Source organism: Artemia sp. Qi Xiang Cuo, chromosome 14 (assembly GCF_049724085.1).
Source record: "Artemia sp. Qi Xiang Cuo chromosome 14, ASM4972408v1, whole genome shotgun sequence".
NCBI lineage: Eukaryota > Metazoa > Arthropoda > Branchiopoda > Anostraca > Artemiidae > Artemia > Artemia sp. Qi Xiang Cuo.
Window position 1 is genome coordinate 40,443,308 of NC_142807.1, and position 20,515 is coordinate 40,463,822.

General features: G+C 34.4%; 1 protein-coding gene across 5 annotated transcripts in view; it reads right to left on the bottom strand.

The window, feature by feature from the left end:
* The window catches only part of heph (polypyrimidine tract-binding protein 1 heph), a 261,216-nt gene that overhangs the window by 11,793 nt on the left and 228,908 nt on the right, over positions 1–20,515 (bottom strand). For all 5 annotated transcript variants that reach the window (XM_089100422.1, XM_089100420.1, XM_089100425.1 and 2 more), the window contains 4 exons: positions 14,823–14,926; positions 11,140–11,173; positions 7,948–8,040; positions 58–274 (listed from right to left, as the gene is read on the bottom strand). In XM_089100422.1, the coding sequence (XP_088956548.1) occupies positions 58–274; positions 7,948–8,040; positions 11,140–11,173; positions 14,823–14,926 (448 nt within the window). The remainder of the gene's footprint in view (positions 1–57; positions 275–7,947; positions 8,041–11,139; positions 11,174–14,822; positions 14,927–20,515) is intronic.

Below are 20,515 nucleotides of genomic sequence, written 5' to 3' on the forward strand. Positions count from 1 at the left end.
AGTACACCAGTCATATTACATATCCTCAATAGGAAATAAAAAAGGAGATGGACTTACGGAATATTTGAGAGGTGAAGTGTTGCCGATGGGGCATAGATATTCTGATAGTTTTTGCTGCCTGGTTTCTTAAAACGATGAAGAGGAGAGGCAGAATAATCTTTGGTCAATCCAGCATCAGGTTGTCCCTCTTTGGGCATTTGAACTCCTTGATGCTTAGACGGCATCACCCGTATTTGTTTTCCAAATAGTTTAACTTTGTCCAAATGTGTTTGAGCTGAAAGAAACACGAGGAAACAATATTAGTATTCGAACATAACGAAGTGGACTAACTACAATCAATTTTTTTCCAACTATTCAACTAAACCATAATGGCTTCATCAGTGTAATCACTAATATGGGTTGTTAATATATCAATATTTATACAGGTAACACAATCTAACCAGAAAACTTAAAATACACATCTTTTTCTTTTCCTTCTTCTAGGCAATTTCCCATTGAAAACACCAAGATACATATTGTAATGTACAAAAGCACTCACCAAGAAATGATAAAGATCAATAATATCATAATATTAATTGGATGAGATCGACGACATAACTAAACTACTGGTTACAACAGTTAGAGCTTCTTGACACACACTTTTTAGACCAGAAAGACGGGAAACATAAGAAATCATGACCAGTAGAAACCTTAGGCATGAAGCTGACTATAGTCAAGGCACTAAACATGATAAGCTGAATCTGTGTACATCAGTACTAAAGCACTTACCAGAATGCACTACGGTACTTGTCTGTTATAGCGCCTATGTTAGGTTCTTCATCCATTGACGCACTGTAGGGCCGGTTTCTTGGTTAGTTTCTTTCAGTTTAGCGAGAAACAAGATAAAGGGAAGTGACAAAATAAATGGGAAATATATAATTTGGGCTATATATTTGTACATTCCGGGGGTTGGGGGTAAAGTCTTTGGACAGTGTGAAGTTAAAAAAAAATCTTATTTCATAATATGCAGAATAATTGTACTTAAGACATTTTGCATGCAGACCCACTATACTTTACCCCCCCCCCCCCCGCCCCCTAATGTGCAAGTATATAGCCAAAATTCTATATTTCCCATCTATTCTAACACTTCTCTTTGTCTTGTCTCTCGCTAAGCTCAAAGAAACTAACGGAGAAACTGGTTCTACACTGCGTCAATGGATGAAGAACTTAACATAGGCGTTATAAAAGACAAGTACTTGCACTACTTTTAAAAAGACTAAGTCCTACTTAATTTTATTATTTTAGATAATATTATTAAAATATAAGTCAAAAAGGAAGGCTTGTTCCCGGCCATAGCATACGATAGAGCGCCATTTAGATAGGCACGTTCTCTCTTTATCTTATGGCAGTATTTAGCAGGAGGGATACGGAGGCCAAGACTGACATTACCCCCCCCCCTCCGCGGGGGCTGAAAAACTTACCTACACCTCTCTTAAACAAAAAGTGTTACTGGGTGTCAAAAAGTGTTAAACAAAGTGTTACTGACAGAAGTGTTACTGGGATACCAAGACCACATAAGTAATAAATTACAATAAAAGTTCTCGCTATTTCGATAAAGCTAATAAATATTCTTCTTTGCATCCGAACGTTCTTATTAAAAAAAAAAAAAAATCTATGCGAAGAGTACCGTTTGAATTCAGGCACAAGCATTGCTAATCGAAACTTCCAGTAGAAAATAGACCCGAGTCCACTTTTTTAAGGTTAGGAACACCAAAGGTAACAAAGACCTTATAACAACAGAATACTAATGATTTTCTTAGAAGCCAATCTGACTGAGTTAATTCTAAACTGCATTTCAAAAGGTTCTCTATATTCAAGCACATTAGCAAAAAAAGAACTTCATTCTCTATAATTTTTTTCCCGCTGTTTGTTTATGGATTTGGCAACAATGGCATCGGAACGCTTCCTTAAACTGTTTTTCATTAGTCCGTTGCTTCATCGATATTATAATGACAACATAATCCTAACATTATTTATCCAGGCTTATACATTATTTTCTTCCCCTAAAGTTAAATGTCTGCCTTGTTCAAAAGATTAAAAGTCATTATCTATTTGAAACTGGATCTCAACCAATGATTTACTGAAAATTTCCCATGGTTGCGGAATACTTAGCGAAACAGCAAGAAATGTTGTCATGGCTACTCTCCCTTGTTTAAACTAGCCCGAGACAATTTACAACCTAAATTCATATTTTTATTGCAACTAAATAGCTAAATAACAGCCGTATGTTATTTGGAACCCAACGCCCAAGAGTACTAAAATAAAGCGCTTTAGGAAGAGGAAAAACATGAGAACGTTACATAGTACAGTAAGGGTAAAGTTACATAGGAAAATAAAATAAAAAAAAAACAGACGGCTCTATAATGTTTTATCTTCACACCAGGAGGAGGGGGATATAGTTTAGGGAAGCATTATGAAGTATTTCGACACCTTTTAAGTTTCGTTTAAGGCTCTATTTCTCCAAAATAGAGGGATATATGGGAGAAAGAAGGAACAAATATAAAGAAACAAAAGAAAAGACAGGGACAGAGGGAGGTGTCAGCAACAAAATTAGATATCTAAGTGAAGTAGACATAGGTATTATTATTCTATACTCCTCTCTAAAAAACCAGAATCATGCCAACTCTACACAGATTTTCTTCCTTTAAAAACAAAGGGAAAACAGCTCCCAATGGAAGTAAGCGCATAATATACTGAGATAAAAACTATTCTTCAAAAAAAAAGAGGAAATATCCATTTTAATTTTTAAAGAAACAAGTTTCAGGTAATTTCCAGCATTAAAAAGAGGCAGGGGTCTTTTTTGCTGTAGTTTTCAATCCCATTCAAATTTCCGGATCAATGCCTTGCTCTTTACGCTAAAGCTTTTAGCACTTATAAAAAAGGTTCCTATTATAATTAAATAGTTTTAGGAGCCCTTCTTAAAAAATTGGGACAAAAAGTCAAACTTTAGTGTAAAGAGCGAGGTATTGAGTAGGGGCGAAGCCCCCTCATGTACGGAATAATTTCTGTTCTTTTTGAGTTTTAATGTTGCTCTTTACTTTCTGAAAAAAAAACTTACCGTAAAAAAAAATATCTTGTCTGTTAAAAAATAATGCCGGTAAACCTTGCTCATCCTCCCAAAAAAAAATTCAATCCCCTCACGGGAAACTACTCCGTGGAAATTTCCTCACACAAAAAATACACCCCCACCGTATAATACCCTCCGCAAAATTCCATCCTCACTGAAAATCCCCCCCCCCGTAAAATTTCTTGCAGACGATTCAGCCTGAAAAATTCTTCTTAGCATACTTTTATTTGAAAAAGGCTTAAATTTCTAATCGTTTTCCCGATAACTTCGAAACTCCCCCTTCCGTGAAATCTCCCCCCCAGAAATCCAAACACACTGAAAACTGCCCCCATATAATTCCCCCGAAACATCTCCAATTGCAAAATTGAGATGGCAAAGATAAAGTAAGACAAATAAAAGGAATTTCGCATAGGAATTCTGTCAAATCCCCCCAGTGTAAAATTTCCCCAGAAAGTTCACCCCCGAAAATTTCCTTCACCGTGGAAAATTTCCCCCTCTCCCAAAAATGTCTATATAATTACCAATAACAAATACTATACGTGGACAAATTTCATGACTTACAGACATTGCAAAAAATAAATTTCATGACTTACAGACCAGGGGCTGTGGGAGGGGGGTCATATTATCCTCAAAGGCATAGTTACTGGGTTTTTGAACTATTCTGAATAAAATGGCTATTTTAACATTTTTATAAGACGACTTTGAGGAAAAAGGGGGGCTAGTTGCCCTCCAATCTTTTTGCTCACTTAAAAAAGGAACTATAACTTTTAATTTCCGTTCGAATGAACTCTTTCCTGACATTCTAGGACTAATGGTTCGATATGATCACCCCTAAAAAAAAAAAAGAAAAGAAAAAAAGACAAACAAACAAATAAAATTCCACATATTTGCAGACTGGAGCTTGAATTTTCTACAATAGGGTTCTCAGATACGCTGAATCTAATGTTGTGATTTACATTAAGATTCCTTGAATTTTAGGGGGTGTTTCCCCCCTTTTCGAAAATAAGGCAAATTTTCTCAGGCTAGTAGCTTTTGATAAGTAACATCAAACTTAATGAATCTTATATATTTGGAATCAGCATAATAAGCCAATTATTTTGATATATCTATTGACATCAAAGTTCAGTTTTTTAGAGTTTCGGTTACTATTGAGCCCCGAACTGTTTGATAAAAACCATTGCTTACTGCTTATTAAAATTGAATATTTTTATTATTTCCGGATTAAGAAATAAGTTCTTAAGGTGTTCAATAAGACAGACACAACTTATGAAGTCATTTGTATTTAATGTTTACACTGTTATAGTGTATAATATTTATATGCTTATACGGAATGTTTCTATACAACAATTTAGGATTGTGAAGCCCCTCCCCCTGAAAAAATATTACCTCCCAAAGCTCGCTTGAGCCTTCAGCTTTCACAGATATTGCCTCCTGTCACATCCTTCCGGTAGCTTGGGCCTGCGGCCATCGCCACTCTCGCACGTTTATTATCGTGAATATAGCCTTGCGTCACCTGGCTCCGACAGCTGGGATCGGCATCTTGGGCCTTTGGCCTTCGTCACTCGTGCGTTTATTATCATGAATCATATTTTCAGTTTTCATTGTCCGTTTATATTTTCTAAACTGTTTTTATAACCTGTGTCGAATACACATCGTTCCGAACTTATTCTGCCTTAATGTTCCAGTCTACCTTGAACAGTTTAGCAGCAAATTCAGTAAGAAGAATATTAGGCATTTAATTTCACACACGCCCGCTAGATATATTTCCAACAAAAAGCCCGCTAGATGGCTAGATTTTCGATAGTCTCTTTCTCGGGGTTAGTGTTTGTCCACTACCTCTTAGACTTAAGGTCCATTCGTCTACTACTGATCAGCATCATAATCAAAAAGTTTAGTACTTCTTGATTGATTTAACATAATAAATGCTTTTACGTCAATTAGACTTGATAACAAGATAAATTTTGATGACAGAAGAGGGCAAACAAATTAATTTAGATGATTGTAATTTATCATTAACAAAAATAATAATTGGACTCTAGTTAGTTTTATGACAACTGATTTATAGACCTAAGTTTTGTTTTAATAACCCTTTTTCAGGTTTTTTGTCGTTAGCTTTTCTTGTAAACAAGCAAATTATGGATTCTTGTTGAGTTTATGTCTTGAAACATAAACTTGACAGAAATCGATTTCAAATTTTTATCACTCACAGTTTTTGCTGAATATTCTTTTTCTTCAAATTGGACTATTCCGGAATTCAATTTAGAAAAAAAGCAAACAAACTAAAGAAGGTTCTCTAATACTAATACAGGTAGTTACGAAATCAAAAATAGAATCAGTTATTACTTTAGCACCCAGTTTTCGGTAATTATTTTCTGGAATACCTGGTGTTACAGCAGATGCGTAAAACCACCAAAAATAGGGGGTGGTCGAAAGATGTGTTTTCAAAATTAAGGAGAGGGAGGGGCAATAAAAAAAAAATGTTTATCAACGAAAATAACAAAAAGGTTATTTTTCAAAGTAGGGGGAGGGAGGAAGAGGGGCGGCAAAAAACCTAGGGACACAACCCCCCCCCCCAAATGACGCCAGCGTAATCCAGAAGAAACCAGAAACAATTATTACAGAGAAACCGTTGATAGGCTACTGGAAAAATTTGAATGCATTTGTGCATTTAACATAAAATTTTGCATTAAGAAGGACAATTCTATATAATTAAACTTAATGGTTTTTAGAAGTACGAAAAGACCTAAATTTCAAAATAAAAACAGAACGAAACAACTAAAGTATGGACAATGAAAAAATTCTGGCTTACTTTTTGATTGACCTTAAAAATGCGGTCTTATATTTGTAAAATCATCTTTGACCAATGAACTATTGTCCTTTAATTGTTTTCATACTTGGAAGTTAAATTCAGACAAATACGGTTATTCTAAAAAAAGGGGTAAAACTAAACAGATGACCAGCTAATGCAGCTAGAATTATGCTTTTTTTTTATAAGAGATCGGTAATGTCCCGAGGATCTTTTTCCGGTGATGAGATTATGCGAAAGCGTTCCCCATAACAATTTTAATAAGAAGGGAGAAGAAAATTGGCGATGTCGCTGATGACCTAGCAAAACTAACTAATATGCATATATATATATATATATATATATATATATATATATATATATATATATATATATATATATATATATATATATATAGAGAGAGAGAGAGAGAGAAAAAAAAAACCTAGAGAAAGAACTCATTAGCTTAATTTTTATTTCCTCTCTTTGTTTGGCAACAAACCAAATGATTTTCCCCAAAAATTATAATTGCATAATAGTTCTCACGGCTTGCAATCTACAAACAAAAACATTGATTTGAGTCATTATTGCATGAAATCGGATAGGTACGAACTTAAAACCTGACGTCAGAATATCTCCCGGTTACCTGGATACCAAAGAAAACCGTTTCTCCTATTTAAGTTCCTGCATTTCCTTCCCCAACCTAGTTTGGATTTATTCTTACCAGCTGTTATTCCCCCAAAAGAGAGTTCAAAGCAGTCTGGGTTACATATCTATTCAAAATGACAATGAGAAACCATCCTCTCTCAACCGGAAACGGCAAGGGATTAAATCTTAAAAGAAAGTTTGGTAGATACAGTCCAAATATCCACACAAAGAAATCTCAGAGCTGTAAAGAAGGTATTAACATGTCTTACAGCATACTAATGATGAACTATCTCTCCTTTCCGAACAAAAAATAATAATCAAAATTAGGAAACAATTAATTCTGTTACTAAAACTGTTTGGCACAACGAAACTTGCGATAAAGAGAATTAAATGTCATGCCATTTTTGTGTATCAAAACATCCTATTAAAACCGTTTAGACGATATTTTGTATTTTTAACTTATGTCAAGTAACTTCTTTTTTTCCTTCTCTTAAAACATGGCTAGAGTTGGGGTATGAGTAACAGAACAATATGATTAGGGGTATGATATAATGCCGAATTTTATTTTAGACATTTTATAATTTTATGGAGATATTTTAAAGGGCTAAAGTTCGAAAGGCGCAAGACTGAATACAAGGGATTGATATACAAAAAAAAAGAAAAAGGAAAGGGAGGGGGATGAAAAAATTCTAATTTTTTTTAAATAAAAAGATAAACCTTAAGTTTTATGTATATATATGTTATATATATATATATATATATATATATATATATATATATATATATATATATATATATATATATATATATATATATATATATATATATACATATATATATATTTTGAATATTTATATATGTATACAAAATATATTAAATTTCTAAGTTTGCATTACAAGTATTGCATGCAAATGTATATGTTACGGTGAATGTCCGAAATCTAGTTAATGTTGACATTCACCGGTCAGTGTTCGAAATTCCTTTTTCTCTGTTTCGATTCAATTAGCTTTGCGAGTCGGCTTTTTCAGTCTTGTGTAACATATGATAGTTAAAGTTAGGTTAGATTATGTTAAATTTGGTTCTAAATATCAGAAATGGATAAAAAACCTAACTTAAGCTAACCTAAACCAACCTATCCTCGTCTAACCAATACCTAACCTCCCATCATCAAACCTTGCATTAAATTAAGAAAATTGACTAGTAACGGTGACTAAATCCAAGAAAAAAAAAAGTATTTCTGACATTCACCGGTGAATGTTGACATTAATCAATTTGGGGACATTCCCCGTAACGTATATATATACATGCATTTGCATGCAGTACTTGTAATACAAACTTGGAAATTTCGGCTCAGGCAGTTCAAAAGCCTTTATCACTTAAGTATTTATAATTCTAGCCCTAGCCTTACCTAGGTAAGCTTGCTGAGGTTCACTCATTTGGATGAGTGCAGTATCCTTCTTGTTAAACAATATCTTCACACGTTGTACATCACCATAAACCCCTTGAAAAAAAGAAAAGAAAAATTCAAGTCAATTAATGCTGAAGACACAATGGTCAATATAGAATTTCAAACCGGCACTTACTAAGCACTTATTTAGCAGGAAGAGGAGGGAGGGTATTCACCTAAATTTTTAAGGTTGGATTTTTTTGCCGGGAAGATTAGTGTAAATATAAGTTAAAACAACAAAATGAAAACAGCTCCCTTCCAGAACCAATCCCTGGATATTCATATGTTTAAAATAGGACAAAGCGTGTGTGTGTGTACACTTCTTAGTAGTGCTCAAAAATAAGCCGGCTAATCAAGATAGAAACGTAAAAATTTAACCTAATAATTAAGTGGCCTCGGGAATCTATATAGACTATAAAATACCCCCCCCCCCACACACCAATGTAGACTATATTAAACCAAAAATGAATCAAAACTAACAAACCGGAATTTGACACAATGGCAAACCAATTGAAGGCTGATGATGGTAGCGAACGATTCGATCGGAGCAAGGTGGAATCAGGCCATATTAGTGAGGACCAAATGCTGAAGCTCAACTTTCGTGTGGGTCAAAGGCAAGAGCCAATGGAGGGAGAGGGATAAAAAAGATGATTCTTTTGCTGAAAGGTACATACTAGCAGCGAAGCCCGTTGAACGACAGGCATAAAAAAATGCACAGTATTCTTTTTTGTGATGATCGACGAAATATTGTTTTGCCTCCCCCTACCATCCCCACAAAAAAAAATCCGAAATCGTGATTCGACTCACAAAAGCTACGATTTTGGAAATGTTTATTTACGGAAAGAAAAGACCCCCCCCCCCCATCGCCTTAATCGAATTCTTTATCCACAGACACGCATAAAATAATCAAATATCGTTTTTTTATTCAACAGACGCAAGATTTACTCGAAAAAGAACATAGTCTCAATATTTTACATATTGAAGAGGTCCCTGTTAGACTTTAGGGACTTATGCGTTTCTTTTTTTAATACAATTATCATGGTTTTTTTTGAGCCCATATTAATTCTCATGATTCCAAAATTATTCTACAATATATTCAAGTTTCAAGCCGGAATATTTTAGCAGCAAATTCAAAGAAAAGCAGCAAAACAGACAACAGATTTTCGCTACCTCCCTCCACTCGCTCGGGCCTTTGGCACTTGAAAATACAGCCAGACGTACCCTCCCTCGCTGGCTATGGTTGGTAGCCAGGTCAAATTTCATTAGATACCAATATACGAAAATTAAATATTTACAGATTCTCGGTGAGCCATATCGTGTGCCTTTTTTTGCAAGTGCACAAGAATCGAAGCAGGAATCTTGATATGGTATTGTCCCCAGCCCCCAAATAGGTGTCAACGGTGATATACCCAATCAAAAATGTTAATAAATATTAAGAGTAATGGAGAGAAAACAAAGTACATATACATTACACGGACCAATATTTCTGTAAATTGAAAGCTTTGAATTTCTGCTAGCATTCCCCCTTCCTATAAATCTTTTCATAAAAAGAAAACTAAAGAGAAAGTTGATTTTTTTTTAATTTAACCTTAAGAAACTAAACCATTTTATATGTAAATCATAAAATCTCTTTCAAAACATTCAACATGTTCGAAAAACAAGATTATTGATTTTATTTCAATTCATGAATAGTCACGCTCTTCCTTAGATAATATTGAATAAAACGGCCAAATTGAGCCCATCCGGCTCGGAAATACGGAAATTTAAAAAGATCAAACACCCTTATAAATTAATTGCTCGTCTCCATAGTAAAGGCGAGAAAATCCGTCAAGAATATTGCTAAGCAACCGTTCACTTTAAAAATCATCAATATTAGGGCTTTCTAAATCAGCAAGCAGAACTAAGGAGAAAACATCCTGAACTTAACAAACTCGAAACGGAACAATTCCTTATGCGTCTGAAAATCAGGAGAAAACAAAGCTTTGGCTCATCAGAAGCATTCATGGGCTAATTTGACGTATTTATTTTAAAACAGGATAGAAACCTGGACACAATGTTATTTCTTTAATTTTTTGGTTTCTATGTGTACACAGAGCCAGAAGACGATGTTTTCCCTTTTTTCGTTGAGGCAGTGTACCTATGAGGCCTGAGCCTTGATCCAATTGGGTCTGCTCTGTCATACAGTACAAAAAAAAACTAAAGACCTTAGTTAAAAAACGAAGCTCGGACGATTTATAGTCCCTTTCTTGGTTTCGCAACACATGCATGTAAGTCCACACAATTTTAACAGCAGCTCTTAAAACTTAAGAGAAGGCACCTTTCGCCGAGTAAATTCAAAATCAGTTTATTAGAATCACGAAAAAGATTTTTCGACAATAATTAATTTATTATATTTTATTAACAATGAAACTGAAAAAAAAAACAAAAAAAAAAACGAGATCAATGAGCCAAAGCAATAAAATAAAAGGATACCCAAAAACCAAAATAATACTAACATCTTTTAGAGATGGTGGATTTTTAATAAAACATCCCTAAATGGATTTGGCATAAGTAATTCAAAGTCTTCGTATGTATCACCTGTTCTTCATCTTAAAAAAAATCAAGCAAAAGAAGTCTTAATGTAAAAAAGAACCCAAAAAACCTGACTATTGGGAAAAAGTTAGAATATATATATATATATATATATATATATATATATATATATATATATATATATATATATATATATATATATATATATATATATATATATATACAAATACAAAAAAAAAAAAAACAACACACAAAAACACACACATAGACATAACTACATAAGAGAAGCTTAAAGATAATAATAATTGCAAAGACAAACACTGGTTTCAATCAGACAATGAAGATAGAACAAACGAAATAGTACTACAAAGAAAACTAGGAGCTACTAGCATACTCCTGAGCAAAGATCATACTTCAGTAACAATGAAAAAAAATCTACCTTCTAATATTTTCTACTTTACTGAGGACGTATCCTTAATCAAAAAAAGTCTCCGCTTCTTACGATTATTTTGCTTTGAATCTTAATAATTTTCTTTAGTTACATATTTTTTTCAAGATGTCACATTTTTAGGCATTTATGATCTTTGCTTCTGAGCAAGAAGAAGAAGAGGAAAAACCTACCGAAAAGTGTAAAGAGGGCATCTGGAGTAACTGTCTAAAATAGAGTAGAATAGACCCACAGGAGCAAAAGACGAAAACGGAGCCAGAAATAGGGCAAGAGACCAGCAGGAGCCAGACGAATCAGCAAATAGAGAGAAAAACACAAATCAGTTCACATTATTTCAACATTAACGACTTATTTTAAAAGATAGCATTCATTCCTTTTTTAGATGAAACTATTATAATAAGACGAAAAAGAGAGAGAAAAAAAATAAAATCACTTCTGTATCTTCTTCAAAGAGCATTTAAATATAAATCACAGAGCTGTTCAAAAAAGCAGAACCTATCTATGCAACAAGCATATAAAAGACAAAAAAGAAAGAAAGAAAAAATCTTTTTTTTTCTTTTTTTTTTTAGAGGCTCAACTATCAGAATGCCTCATAATATCTTCACCAAGAGCAATATTACGCGTGACCGTTCTAATGGACGACCGACACATGGCTATTGAATAGAGAATAAATACAGAGGAGCGAAAAACAAAAGGTTAGCCTTATAATGGGACCCATATAAATTGAAACTCAGGGACGTAGCCCGGCTTTCGGTGGCCCTAATGGCACTGAAACAGACTGATCAAAAGCTCCATTAATCATACTAATATGCCACTTATAGCAGAAAAAATTTGGTCAAATAACTTATAGTTCAAAAATCTGTGACACAAATATAGTCATAGACCTTATATAAAACATTTGATTCAGTATTAGTAACTATTCCATAAAAGAAAAAAAGTAGCCCTTATCGAATTTTTTTCAATGCCCAATTAAATCAACCAACTGAGAATTGAAGTCTTAAGCATAAAAGTTATTTTATTGTAACAAAAAGTTACAGAAAAATACAGACTTTCTTTTCTGTGTTCTTTTCAGATGAACGCTTTTCGAATGACAAACTACACAACATTAGTCCAATGGAAACAGGGAAAGGGTTTCTTTGTACAAAAATAAAAAGTATTAATAAAAGCATTAAAAAACGCACAATTTTTAAGATAGTCGATTTGCCTTTACAGCCATTTGATCTAAGCAAATGCATATGAAGTTAAAACTTTTAAGACTTAACAAAAATGGAAATCCCGGACTCTAAATGAGCTGCTCAGTCATGAAACCTCGAAAACCTAAATACATCAGTGAAAATAACAAACTGCAATGATGTTTCTGATTATCAAATATAGACACCAAACGGAGTTTTTTTTATGATTCAGGCAAGTATTCATCATTATTAAACGATGAAGGTAATAAGGATTCTTATTATTTCGTGACAATACATCGCCTCTAGACAATCTTAATTACTAAGGCTAAGAGCCTATCAACTGATTCTGACTATAACCTTGAGAGTATTTTCCCTCTAAAGTCTCATTAGACCACAACCTTCGTGAAATAGAGCGCGTTTCAAAATCTTAGGTATGGGCCAAAAGCAATTCCATATTTGAAATGAAAATCCACTCTCCGTCTGTGAGTAGATCAATTTTACAGAGAAGCTCAAATGCACCTATTTATGGCTCTTCGAGATATTTCAGAGTTCAGTGGCATCAATTCCCCCAGGCTTCAAAAAATACCTTGCTTGGTATTTCTACTGGAAAAATTGATCCCACCCCCTAGATTTTGAAAACACATTTTGCTCCCTCCCCCACCATTTTCCGAGAATTGGCCACTGTGGGAGTCCGTAACCATAGAATAGCGATTCCCACATAGGGGTTAATTCGAGTTTTACCTCCTTCGGACAAACACTATTGATAGTAATTGGAGCCGGTCACAATTTGTCAGCCACTGAAACTGCGCCAGAAAAAAAATAACTGCATTACCAATTTTCAAACAGTTCGTGGTGACGAACTGTAAAAGTAAGGAGCGACCCGGCATAATAGTAACCGAAACTCTAAAAACCGGAATTTTGATACAAATAGATACATCAAAAGAATCGGATTTTTATGCTAATTTCTAATAGATAAGTTTCTACAAGTTTAATGTTACCCATCAAAAGTTACGAGAAAGTTTGCCTTATTTTCAAAAAACGGGGAAAAACCCATTAAAAATCATCGAATCTTAATGAAAATCACATCACCAGATTCAGCGTATCAGAGAACCCTACTGTAGAGGTTTCAAGCTCCTATCTGACAAAATATGAAATTTTGTATTTTTTCCAGAAGAAAGATCACGAATGCGTGTTTATTTTTTTTTTTTTCATGGGGTGATCGTTTCGACCCAGTGGTCCTAGAATATTGCGAGAGCTCTCATTCGAAAGGAAATTAAAAATTCTAGTGCCCCTTTAAGTGACCCAAAAATTGGAGGACAACTAGGCCCCCTCACACGCTCACTTTTTTCTAGTCACCAGATCAAAATTTTGAGATAGCCAGTTTTGTCCACCAGCATAGTCGAAAAATTTAATAACTAAGTTTTTGAGGATGACTTTATCCCCCACACTCCCCTGGGGAAGGCTGCAAGTTATGAACATTGCCCAATGTTAGTATTGGGTATTGGGAAGTATAGACATTTTCAGGGGAGATTTTTCTGGAGGGGGGAGGGGTTACGTGGGAAGATCTTTCCACGGAGGAAGTTTTCATGAGAGAAGGGAATTTTCTATGGAGGGGGCACCGGATTTCCCAGCGTTATGTAAAAAACAATCAGAAATTGGATAAAAAAACAAAACAAGTTTATTCAACTGAAAATAAGGAGCAACAATAAAACTTAAAACGAACAGGAATCATTACGTATACGAGGGGGTTCGACCCCTAGTCAATATCTCGCTCTTTACGCTGAAGTTTTTTTTTTAGTACTTTCAAAAGAGGCGGCCTTTGTGATTCAGGGGTCATTCTTAAAGAATTGGAACTAAATTCGAACTTTAGTGTAAAGAGCGAAGTATTGACCAGGAGGCAAACACCCTCATATACGTAATAATTTCTGTTAGTTTTAAGTTTTAATGCTGCTCCTTACTTTCAGATGAAAAAACTTGTTTTTTTTTTATTATTCAAAATGGATAAGAGGTGAAACTTTAAACATTGTTTTCGATATTGAAATTTAGTTTGGATCATTCATTATTAGGCATAGGGATATCCCTGATGTTTCATCTGATGTATCAATGCATAATGCCGCCTAAAATTATAGTTATATTGAATATTATTATCATTATTACATTTTTTACAAAAATAAAATGGTAACATTCAGGGATAGCGACTTTTTGCTATCTCGTGCTTAGTGGGCAAGGCGGATGCACTTATAGGATTCGACATGCAGCCCAAAGAAGAGACTCAAAAAGTGTTTTAAGTTATTACATCTAGCAATTCCGCCTCCAGACCGCTAGTTTTAATAAACATAGAAAAATTTGATACTAGGCAAACGACCCCTCTCCAATTAAAATATAGGCCGAGAAAAGGACTTTCATTATCATACCTGAACGTTCACTGCTTCTCTAATTGTGAAGTTTCGAAGAGTTGTGAAAGAATTTCGTTCACCTAGCTTAGTAGCTTTCGGATAGTGAAAAGCCTATGTCCTAGAATGTCCTACAAAACAGGATTAAACTATTTATACCTTGCAGCTACTATGAAAACTATTTACGGGGGTAGAGAAAATAACGGATGACGAGGTTTTCTATGTTCTCTGAAAAGTAAGACAGCAATTTACAAATCACAACATAACGAGTAACAAGATACGACAATTTACCTCCTCACTGAGATTGGAAACAAGTAGAACGCAGCCAGCACCAGTTTGTCCCGGCAGACGAAGGGCTGCAGTATTCAAAGCAGCAGCGCCAGGAAGTTGGAGTCCTAGAATATATGAGAATATCAGTACCTTCTAATCAAACATTCTTAATATTTTAGGCCTTAACTCATTTCTTTCTTTACTCTCAACGTTTTCTTTGTGTAAAACACAGCCTACTTCAATAATACTGCCTTAGTCAATCTATCCATTCCTACTAATGAATCTATGTAGACGAGTGTCATAAGGGAGTCAAGGAAGTTCACCACTGTCTGTAAGTCAGAACAGCGTTTTATGTTTAATTAAACGGAATTTATCTGGAAAATAGCAAAATATGAGCCGATTCGAATAAAAATTTATTTCCTTTATCTTTCGACCGAATTGCTTTACCTTTTTTTTACATTTAACGAAGGTTAATATTACCACTTTTTGAATGGCACTCTACATTGCGGTATGCTAAACTATGTTTATAGTCACAGCACTGGTTTAGGAGCCGAAAAATAAAGAGGCTGCTATCCGATAGGAAACAACTCTTGATTAACAGTGCTATCAAACTAAGCTGTATCCTAACGTATATGCAAGGAATTATAAATCTAATTCAGCATTAGACAAACTAAATTTATAATAACTGAAGATAGTTCAATAGGAGTTAACTTTGCAGGAAAGAGTACAGAGGAAAATATCTGTTTGTGAAGTCCACCTTGATTAACTGAGAATCTAATTGCCCAAACGACCTAACTTGCCATTTTACAGATATACAAAATATTTTTGTTGCTAGTAATAAAATTCGTTTGTGCAATAAGCAGATGACAACTTTCCATAAGACACAGAAAACAGAAGGTCCTGTCAGACACAGAAAAACTGTAGGAGATACTGTTATCCGGAAACGGATTCCCAAAAAAAAAAATCTAAAAAGAAATATAGCAGGATCGATTTTGAAAGTGATTTGGTTGTAGAATATTTTCTAATACTTTGACAAAGTGAAAACAGGTAAATATCGAATGAAAACTTTGGGTAAAACGGGCAAACATGCAGTACTTTCTCCTCTTGTTTTTTTTTGTGTGTGGGGGGGGGGTATATCTTTTAAATTCGGTTAAATCTTTTTGCCCTACAGTTAGAACCAAACCTGTCTTCAAAGTAAGAACCTTTTTGGAAACCAAGAAGTGTAAAACCATCCTTTTCCGTACAACTCAACGTTACTATAGGCCTCCTCAAGGGACTTGGCAATAAAGAACGAAGAGCCCATACTACCATCTCCTCAAATTGTTTAAGGCACACCCTTTACAATTTAGTAGGAATAATCTACACTTATCTTAAATTAAACGTATAATTTTGAAACCATGTAAGTATTCTATTTTCCCCTTTTTAAATTGTCCAATCAGACCAAGACCACCAACGAAAAATCTAAAAAGATCCCGATACTGATTCCCGTATCTTCACAAACGAAAAATTAAGCTTTGGCGATCTGAGATTATAGCGAGGACCTCAACTTGGGCATCTTATATCAGTACAAGCATGAGACTCAGTCAAAACATAGGGGGTAGGGTTCAACTTGCTAACATAAGAATACTTTTTGTTGTAGTAAATTATGAACTAGCATATTAATTAAGTTTATCTCTGGTTCCAAGAACATCTGATTCGTTATTTAATCCTCTCTCCAATTCTTTGTAATGGTATTAGTCGCCTTTAAACCTAGATAATGGATATGACATTTTATGGCATTGTTTAGAGGAACGAATCTGAGCTCGAGTCCATTAGCCTAAAACATCCCACCTTTTTTACATTCTATATTTCTTTTCAGGTAAACAAACAAGAAGGGAGGAGCAAACTGACCCAATTGGAAAGGCTAAGAAAGATTGATACACACTCAGTTCGGTTGGGAGCCGATATACAGCCTCTTTACCAGGGTGGCGAATTTTTTCCACATGTCTTATCGTCATCAAACAGTTCGTGGTAACGAACTGTAAGTAAGGAGCGACCCGGCTCAATGGAAACCGAAACTCTAGAAAACGGGTTTTTGATACCAATAGATACATCAAAAGAATCAGATTTGAATCCTGAATTCAAATATTTAACTTTCATCAAGTTTAGTTCTACCCATCAAAAGTTACGCGCCTGAGAAAATTTGGCTTATTTTCAAAAAAAGGGGGAAAGACCCCTAAAAGTTATAGAACCTTAATGAAAATCACACCATCATATTCAGCGTATCCGAGAACCCTACTGTAGAGGTTTCAAGCACCTATCTACAAAAACGTGGAATTTTACATTTTTTGCCAGAAGAATTATCACGGGTGCGTGTCTATTTGTTTTTTTTTTGTATTTTTTTTCAACTGTAATCGTATAGACATATATGTCTTAGAATATCGCGAGGAACTCATTCAAATTAAAATTAAAATTTCTAGTTCCCTATTGCAGTGACCAAAAAAAATGGAGGGCAACTAGGCCCCCTCCCACGCTTATTTTTTTCCCAAAGTCACCCGATCAAAATTTTGAGATAGCCATTTTGTTCAGCATGGTCGAAAATATGATAAATATGTCTTTTAGGATGACTTAATCCCCGAAGTTCCCAGAGGGAGGGCTAAAAGTTATTAACTTTACCTAATTTTAAAATATAGTATTGGTTATTGAGAAGAATACAGAAGTTTTCTGGTGTTTTTTTTTATGGTAGGGGGTGGGATGGGTGGGTCGGTGGTTATGTTGGAGGATCTGTTCACGAAGGAAGTTTTCATGGGGGAAGGGAAATTGCCATGAAGGGGGCGCCGGACTTGCCAGCATTATTTATTGGTTATTGGGAAGTATACAACCATTTTCAGGAAGGATTTTTTCTGGAGGAGGGGGGGCTAGAGGAGGGGGTTACTCTGGAGAATATTTCCGTGGAGGATGTTTCTTTGGGGTAAGGGACATTTCTATGAAGGAGGCGCCGGATTTCCAAGCATTATTTAAAAAACGATCAGAAATTAAATAAAAAAAAAACAAGTTTTTTCAACTGAAATGTAAGAAGGAATATTAGAAATTAAAAACAACATAAAATATAATGTATGTGTGGGGGTTCTCCCCCAATTAAAAAAAACGCTCGTTAATATACAGTTTTTTTTTAGTTATTTAAAAATATCTCTATATTCTAATTAAAAGGCCTTTTTTTTTCTTGGGTTTTTTAATAAAATTTTTTTTTAACTATTAACGTAAAGAGCGTGGTATTGACTAAGGGGAGAACCCCTTCATATACGTAATAGCATATATGTAATAAAAAAACAATAAAAAAACAAGCGATACGGCTCAATAGTAACCTAAACTTTAAAAAACGGAATTTTGATGTCAATAAATGTATCAAAAGAATGTGTTTATAATGCTGATCCTAAATATATAAATTTTATTAAGTTTAGTATTACTCATCAAAGGCTACGAGCCTGAGAAAATTTACTCGATTTTTTAAAGAGGGGGGAAACATCCCCTACAAGTGAAAGAATCTTAATGAAAATCACACCGTCAGATTCAGCGTATCAGAAAACCCTATTACATAGGTTTCAAGCTCATATCTGCAAAAATCTGCAACTTTGTATTTTTTGCCAGAACAAAAATATACGAATATAGAAGTTAGTTACGTAAGTTAATTTGTAAAGACATCCATTTAGCAAAAGAAAAGTAAAATTTTTATGCAAATGAAAGCTGCATTAACTAAAAAATGTTCAGAAATTAGATAAAAAAAAACAAGTTTTGTTAACTGAAAGTAAGGAGCGACATTAAACTTAAACGAACAGAAATTATTCCGTATATGAAAGAGGCTGCCCCCTGCTCAACCCCTCGCTCTTTACGCTAAAGTTTGACTCTGTCTCACAACTTTATTTTTTAAAACAATAAAAAACTTTAGCGTAAAGAGCGAGGCGTTGAGGAGGGGACAGCCCCTTTCATATACGGAATAATTTCTGTTCGTTTTAAGTTTCAATGTCGCTCCTTACTTTCAGTTGAAAAAGCTTGTTTTTTTATTTAATTTTTACAAAGTAACAACCCGGATTCATTATTTTTGACCAGTGCGCTTGCGCACTGTGAAGATTTTAGAAACTGTACAAAGCGTCATCAGATTAGAGCTAACGGTCTCATGAAACTCTGGAGCTTTTTTTTTGTAAATAAACATACAGTTTCTTACTTTCCTCTTCAATTATTTTATAGTTTTCAATTGGATATCAGGTTCAGATAAAAAGAAAGCTTGGCTTTTTATAGATAGACTAATTTTGACTATAAGTCACAGCCATTTCTCTGTGATTGAGGACCAAGCATAGACCTACATATTTACCACAGTATATAAATTATAGGCAGTATGATCTTTCTCTATCTCACCCATTATAAAAAACCGGACCGTGGTACGAGTGCTCCAGAGAACGTAGAAACAAAAGCGACATTAGATCTTTTCACGGGTAGACAAGTCAGATTTCTCTTGAACGCGAAACTTGGCTTCAACGTTGGAACACTAAATTTTGAAGAAACTAATTTTAAATTAATTTATTCCAATACATATATGAAAATCGGTAATTAGTGGTGCAATGTTATCATTCGATGTTTTTAGAAATTAAAAGTAGGTTTCGAAGTCTCAGGTTGGTTTCAAAGGCATTTTGAGAAAGTTTCTGCCAAAGTACGTGTTCCAGGGTAATTGGACCGCTGATGGCAGATCAAATAAGAGAAGCTGTTTGTCCGCGCTAATGCAAGAAGAAGTGGGATGGGCTGTTTGTTCGCAACGAGAATGCAGAGCCAGAAATTATCTGCGGTAAACTTACTGCTATTATCTTTATACTGTGATATTTACATAGAACGTATATAAACACAGTTTTCTAACTTTCGTCATCCGGGAAAAATTCAATTGCTCCCATAATACAGATACAGCAATTTCCTATAATTTTAAACGAAATATTGATAAGTTCAGTTTTAAAATGTTCGCCGGTTATGCGGGCAATTAGCGTTCGATTATTACTCGGTGCGTTTTTAAAATTATTCAAAAACATGAACTGTCATAATGAAAAAAAAAAATGTTATAATAAAATTATAAGGAGGCTAATGAGCCAAATACGGCCCTCGTTTATCTGCAATTTCTTTTTTTAATTGACTTTATTTGGACTTATAGCTGTTAATGAGAAGCCCCCCCCCCCAAAAAAAAAGCAAATGCCATATTAGCAGGGCCTGTTTATTCAAATATTAATAATACAAAAGTAGCCAAACCTATTGTCAAAATTTACATATCTATGAAAAGCCAAGCTTCCATTCTGTCTAAAACCTGACATTGTTGTAAACTACTAAGATGCACAAAAAAAAGGTAAGGAAAAGTATATTCATTAACCTTATATGTGCATATGTAGGTTTATTCAAATTTAACAATATACAAATAGTTAAACCTATAGTCAAAATGAGTATATAGTATGAAAAGCCATGCTTTCATTCCATCTGAAAACCTGATATCAGGGGTCGGCCGCAATGAAGCTCCCGAAAAGAGTGACTTTAGTTATTTCAAACTAAAAAAGTGACCAAAGATAACAACCAAGAGGCACTCAGAGCACAGGCAGACGAACTACACAAGTCCCAGTTACTGAATTATGATCATCATCGCCCTCTAAAAGCCCTTGAGGTTACAGAAAATAAGGCTGGTAGTCTTATGGTAGGACTTTAATGAA